The sequence below is a fragment of the Lolium perenne genome, chromosome 4, assembly GCF_019359855.2.
Source record: "Lolium perenne isolate Kyuss_39 chromosome 4, Kyuss_2.0, whole genome shotgun sequence".
In the NCBI taxonomy this organism is placed as follows: Eukaryota; Viridiplantae; Streptophyta; class Magnoliopsida; order Poales; family Poaceae; genus Lolium; species Lolium perenne.
The window spans coordinates 342,157,225-342,163,224 of record NC_067247.2 but is presented as its reverse complement, the minus strand read 5'-3'; the positions used below and the strand labels follow the sequence as shown (position 1 = coordinate 342,163,224).

The following is a 6,000-nucleotide window of genomic DNA, read 5'->3' as shown; positions in this document are numbered from 1 at the left end:
GATACAAGACGGCTGTTGTCTATCAACGAGTCTAGAGGGTTCCCAGGAATGATTGTCATCATAGATTGCATGCACTGGGAGTGGAAGAATTATCCATTTGGATGGCAGGGTCAGTACAGCGGGCATGAGGAGGGACGGACTGTCATTCTTGAAGCTGTCATATCTCAAGATTTATGGATTTGGCATTCATTCTTTGGCATGACCGGTTCCAACAATGACATCAATGTGTTACACCGATCACCAGTTTTCAACAGGCTCATGCAAGGCAAAGCTCCCCGGGTGAGCTATGAGGTCAATGGAAATGAATATGACAAGCCATATTATCTTGCTGATGGCATCTACCCTGACTGGGCCACACTGGTGAAGATTATCCATAATCCAAACTCCGAGAAGACGAGGAGGTTTGCCAAGATGCAAGAGGCTTGCAGGAAAGATGTGGAGCGCGGATTTGGTGTGCTCCAAGCTCGGTGGGAAATTGTCCGTCTCCCGGCAAGAACATGATCGCTGAAGACCATGCATGAGGTGATGACATGTTGCGTGATCATGCACAACATGATCGTTGAGAACAAGCGTCCTGATGGCAGCAATGAGAACTACTGGGAATTTCAAGGTGAGCTGGTTGTGCCACTCCCTGGGGCTTTTATCTTGGGAGAACTATCTGCATATAAATGTAGAAGTCACTGACGAGAACGTGTGCAAACGGCTGCAGACGGATCTGATTGAGCATCACTGGGTATTGGCTGGCCATTAAGACCATGCCTAGAGGAATACCATCTTATTTTCATATAGATTTTTTAAAATTTGGATGTAATAACTATGACTTTGTTGAAACTCTTTATTTTTTTATTTTCAAACTTCATAATTCATGCCGACGCGGAAATGCGTCGGGCCGCTGGAGACACTCAGACGCAAACGGACGACGGATAAAAACGGTCTTTCTCGCGTCTGCCATGCCCTTAGTTTTTCTCGGAGAAAAATCTTAAAACCTCTGAACAAACGCCTTCTCATTCCCTCAAAAAGAAAAGAAAAAAACGCCTGCGCATTTGGATTTTCCGGGACCCGCAGGCCAGAGACACCACACCAGTCACCAGTGTGCTTCTGCCGCCGGACACCCGGCTTCACTTTCAAAATTCAAATCAGCATCCCTGTCTCCCTGTCTCTCTCTCGCCCGCAAAACCCACCGGACCAAAACTCTCCTCCGCCCCGCCTCCCCTTCACCAAATTCGCGCCCAGGCAAGCCAAACCCTAGCGAGAGCCACCCATGGCGAGGACCAAGTGCGCCCCTGCCGCTGTCAACGTCGCCGACGCCGCCGCCCACATCGCCGACGCCGCCGTCCATGCCGCGGACAGCGCTCGGTCCGCGTCGGCCGCCACCCGATGTGCTGCGGCCGCGGTCGCCGCTGCCGCGAGACACTCGTGTCCTGCCTCCACTGAGCCGGAGGTTGACCTCGAGCTGGGGACGGTCGAGTCCTCCTCTTCCTCGTCCTCCGCACCCTCTTCGCCTTCCTCGTCGTCGGCCACCTCTACTCTTCAAAATTTCATGGTGAGAACGCATTTCTCTTCCTCCACAAGTCTAACCCGTTGACGTTCTAACCGGAAGAGGGATCAGGGTGGGGAGGCACGCGTAATCCGTTGCAGTCCAGGTCTCCTATGTTCCTGATTTGGAGATGCCGGCGCCGGGGAAGGGAGGCCGGGGCCGGTGGAGAGAGAGTAATTGAGAGAGGGAGATGGATCGAGAGAGAACGAGAGCAGACCGCGCTGTGACCGCCGGCTCCGCGCGTGTATCTCGAGCAGGCTGCGAGCGCCTCCTCTGCTTTTTATTTTTGGGGCAAAGGACTCCACTGCTGTGTGCGTGCTTTCCTGCTGCTGCTGCTGATGATGATGATTTTGCGTGATATGTTCTAGCTGCCCTGCTGCGTACTTTGTTCTACTAGCTGATGGTGATTGCCTTCTCTCCGTTCGTGCTTTGCTGCTAGGTGCAGGCCGCTAGATTTGTGGGCGTTTGTTCTGCTGATTGATAGCTGATGTGACTGTGAGGATTGAGTTAATGCTGCTATTTCCATATCGCAACTAAATAGATGTCTCAAGTTTTTTCATCCCCGTCCAACAACGACACAATGGATCATAGCTAAATGGTTTCATATATTATGTTTCATTGCTCATTTGCAGCCAGCAATAACAGTTCTAATTTGTTTGGCTAATAACAATTCTAATGTGTATCGTGATGGTCAATATAATTTCCTTTATTTGGTTCTTCCTTTGCTTTATTTTCATGAGCTCACTTTGACGGTTTAACAGGCCCAGTTCGTTTTTTTGCTTGATATCACGAGCTGTTGGATCATTGGAGTAAATGCTTTCATATACAGTATTATGTTTCATTGCTCATTTGCAGCCAGCAATAACAATTCTAATTTGTTTGGCTAAAAACATGTGCTGACTACTTGTTCTACCCGTAGCAAAGCATGTGTATTGTGCTAGTCAATATAATTTCCTCTATTTGGTTGTTCCTTTGCTTTATTGTTAGGAGGTCACTTTGACGGTTTAACTTCGTTTTTGGTTGATATCACCAGCTGTTGGACAGAAACATGGCTGTTGCTACATTATCCTCGTTTTAGTATGTGTTGTACGATACCAAGCATGATTGAACTAGATAATACTGAACATGGTTGAAATTCTGCTCTTTACAACACATTTTAGCACCTTTGTAGTTTGGCTACAAACCAAATGAAGCCAGACGTCTCAGCCATTATTTTGGTAGTTCTACAGGCTAATTTTGTTAGGGAAAAGTTGGGCTCAACACAAACGTACCCATAATCCCGCTTAGTGGCATATGCTCTCTTTCGCCCTGCCCTTTAACATGTTCAGTTTGTGTTGGATGATACCCCGAGCTGCTGCACAAACATACAGTTGTTGTTTCTAAATTAAGTATGTGTTGTATGATGATATGTTTCTGCTCTGCAGGATATGTTTGAGTGGTTTGATAGTTGGTCAGGCGTCATTTATCAGCTCTTTTTGACAGCCTCTATGGGTGTGCCGGTCTACCCCTCGTACAATCATATCAGCAAGAGGCCAGATCCCGAGTACATGTTGTTTTTCATCATTTACTGTTGTGTTTGGATCTGTATCAGCACTGTTCTTGTCTTCCTGTTCTTGGGGAGGTCTAGGAAGGAGAAGCGGCTCTCACTGTGGATGTATAGACTATACATGATGGGAACCTGCATCTCAATGATCCTCTTCATTTATCTCCTGATCCCTCACACTACTGGAGTGAACCTTGGAGCTGGAATACTGATATCCTCGGTAGTACTAGCCCATATGACTGCCTGGAACATCAATCTTACTTACGTAAGTTCTATCCTCAGTTCCTCACCAGTCTCTCCATTATGAAATATAGTCTGAATTTGCATTGTTTTATCTAATTCATGTCATAATTTTTTATTAGCCCTGCTCTACAAATGAATCTGAAAACAATTCGGAGGGTTAGCCACTAGAGCTTGGAGTTCTCTGATAGTTGATTTGTACTAACTCAGGTTTGCATTTCCATTTTGGTCATCCTCTTTATATAGATGCATTTGATGGATTGCACTACATTATCTAATCATTGTTCTGTTTTCTCTTGTAGTCCTAGTCATCTAATGGATCTGACAATGACATAGAGGGTTAGTGATTGTTGAGGAAGTTCTGACTATAACTATAATAGTATGATTTGTTGGATCCCTTGGATCAACTAGCTCAAGATTTGAACCACATAAAAGAGATGAAATTAGTGGAAACTTATCTTAGCATGTGGAAACGTCATCTAGGGCTTCAAAGATGAAGCCCCTTGATTCTTCTTCTTCGGGACAGCTCCTAGAACATCTAAGAGCTGCTGATGGGGCCTTCCTGTGGCTGCTATGCGCTGCTGGATTGGGCAGCTAAAAGGGAGAGAGTTCTTGAGTGTCTATTCTTAGTCTTAGTACCTCATATGTCCCATAGGTACAACTCCCTTATTTATAGATAAGCATAGCACCACAGGGGGACCCACCTGTCGGAAGATATTTTGTGTGTGCCTCCAATCAAGGCACTGTGGCACGCCTACTGTAGCACCGACTTACTGTAGCAGTGTATTGTAGCGGCCGTAATTGTTGACCTAGGGTTTAGCCTAGATCAAAATATCCAACATTCTCCCCCTTGATCGTAAGGCTAAACTTATAAGTCCATTCATCGACAAAATGGCATACAAGACAAAAGCATTGCTGCGGTCGGTTATACCGCATGAGAACCCAGTTGCTACAATATACCATCTTATCTCAAAATGGAACTTCTTTAACTTATGAGCTCAATAAACTTTATACTTAAGTGAAAAACTTATGAGCCCATCCCTTTGTTGAAGCTTATACAGAGACAATAAATTACAACGGTCAATTAAGTACCGTTGAACTGATTGACTACAGCACATCACTTCATCGAAGGAATGAACTCTCCTTAGGTAAATGGGGAAATGGTGTTGCAATGGTCCCAAGAGTGCGCTTTGTTCTCTTATGTATAGATATACTTATGCATATGTGCGCGCTTAATCAGAGAACACAAATATGTCTTGTTTCCAGAGTCATAATTTGTCCCTTTAACAATAGGCTGCCATATAATCTTAATGCCGGCAACTTTAGAAGGCAAGCCTCTTAAATATGGTGCTTAGTACTTAATATCTTTAGTACAATGCTTATATACCAAGCACCCATTAGTTAAACTTATGTAGTGTTCAACATTTACGCCTTACATTTAGTACTTATTTGCTGAACACCAAAACTTAATTCATCAAGGCCTAGAATATATTTGACTCTGGAATCAATCTTTCACAATGTCTTAGGTATGGCAGTTACCTCTTGACATGCTACTCGAATAATCTGCACTCTTACATAATGTGTCCCGGGATATTATTAATTTTTAAATTGGTATGGATTAGGGACACAAATCCATATCTTAAAGACATAGGGATTAAAACATGCCACAACTAAGTTTGCATCTTTAACGATGCTTCGAGTAAATTTGGGTGAAACCATTCCACAATATGGCTCCCCCGCAAGGGTGAAACTTTAGTGGATGAAACTTATGTGCACTTTTCACTCCTTGCAAAATACCTTAGAGACCCACAACTTGGTGGTCATCATGTTTCTTAAATGTGAGCATGTAATCCCTTATTGTCATATATAACATACAATTGCTTTAGTGCTTGTGCTAATAAGGCAAAGCTTTTCTTAATAATTTTCCAGGGGTCCAATCCTGGACTTATGTCTGCCAAATAACCCGGACACACAAAAAAAAAAAATTTAAGGGCACATAATAACTAAATTATTGGTGGCAACATGAGGAAAGACTTAATAACTTATTGCCCTTAAGGGAGTAAACATAAAACTTTAGAATGAACTTAATACTCCCCTATATGGACCCATCTTAGTGAGTTTGAGTAACATAAAGAACATCACTAAGATGAACTTATCGGCCCTGAGGAAAAACCTCGGGTCTCATGTAATATCCCTATTACTCATAATCAAACACAATATTGATTAAACGGAAAAATTCTTATTAAACTTACTTTCTTTTTGAGCCTTGTACCACTGTCAGTCGCTAATTGTATTATTCATAAAAGAAGAACCTTATTAAATTTTCATCTCCAAGAACTTGAATTTTGGTGGTCATATACCACCTTTCTTTCAAACTCCCAGTCACATTATATATATCAACATGTCTTTTAAAGAGACATGCTGCTTAAACATTAGAGAGACCTTTTTAAAATTGGTCCTTAACATCATCAAGGTAATCCTTGACGACCTGGAAGTTAGAAATAGCTCTTCTCATGATGTCCATGATAGAGTTCTTAATTGCCATGCAACATTAACCAATTGACTGCTCCCTTTTAGTTTTTTTTCAACATCATACTCCATTTCAGAGTAATAAACCTTTTATTATCCTCCTTAGAGGGGAATCATTATAGGGAGCCAAGTCAATAGGCTTTTATCTTAT

The 6,000-nt window shown here is 43.0% G+C and overlaps 1 protein-coding gene across 1 annotated transcript; it reads left to right on the top strand.

The window, feature by feature from the left end:
- The first annotated feature begins 1,160 nt into the window (after positions 1-1,160).
- On the top strand, positions 1,161-3,724 carry LOC127321291 (uncharacterized). Its single transcript, XM_051350314.2, has 4 exons — positions 1,161-1,543; positions 2,962-3,345; positions 3,443-3,530; positions 3,623-3,724. The coding sequence occupies exons 1-3, from the start codon at positions 1,262-1,264 to the stop codon at positions 3,482-3,484; spliced, it is 708 nt and encodes a 235-aa protein (XP_051206274.1). The 5' UTR covers positions 1,161-1,261; the 3' UTR covers positions 3,485-3,530; positions 3,623-3,724.
- The last annotated feature ends 2,276 nt before the right edge of the window (positions 3,725-6,000 follow it).

Coding starts and splice junctions, on each gene's coding strand:
- LOC127321291 (XM_051350314.2), top strand. CDS start 1,262: ATGGCGAGGACCAAGTGCGCCCCTGCCGCTGTCAACGTCGCCGACGCC. Junction 1,544..2,961: donor CTACTCTTCAAAATTTCATG/GTGAGAACGCAT, acceptor TCTGCTCTGCAG/GATATGTTTGAGTGGTTTGA. Junction 3,346..3,442: donor GGAACATCAATCTTACTTAC/GTAAGTTCTATC, acceptor ATTTTTTATTAG/CCCTGCTCTACAAATGAATC.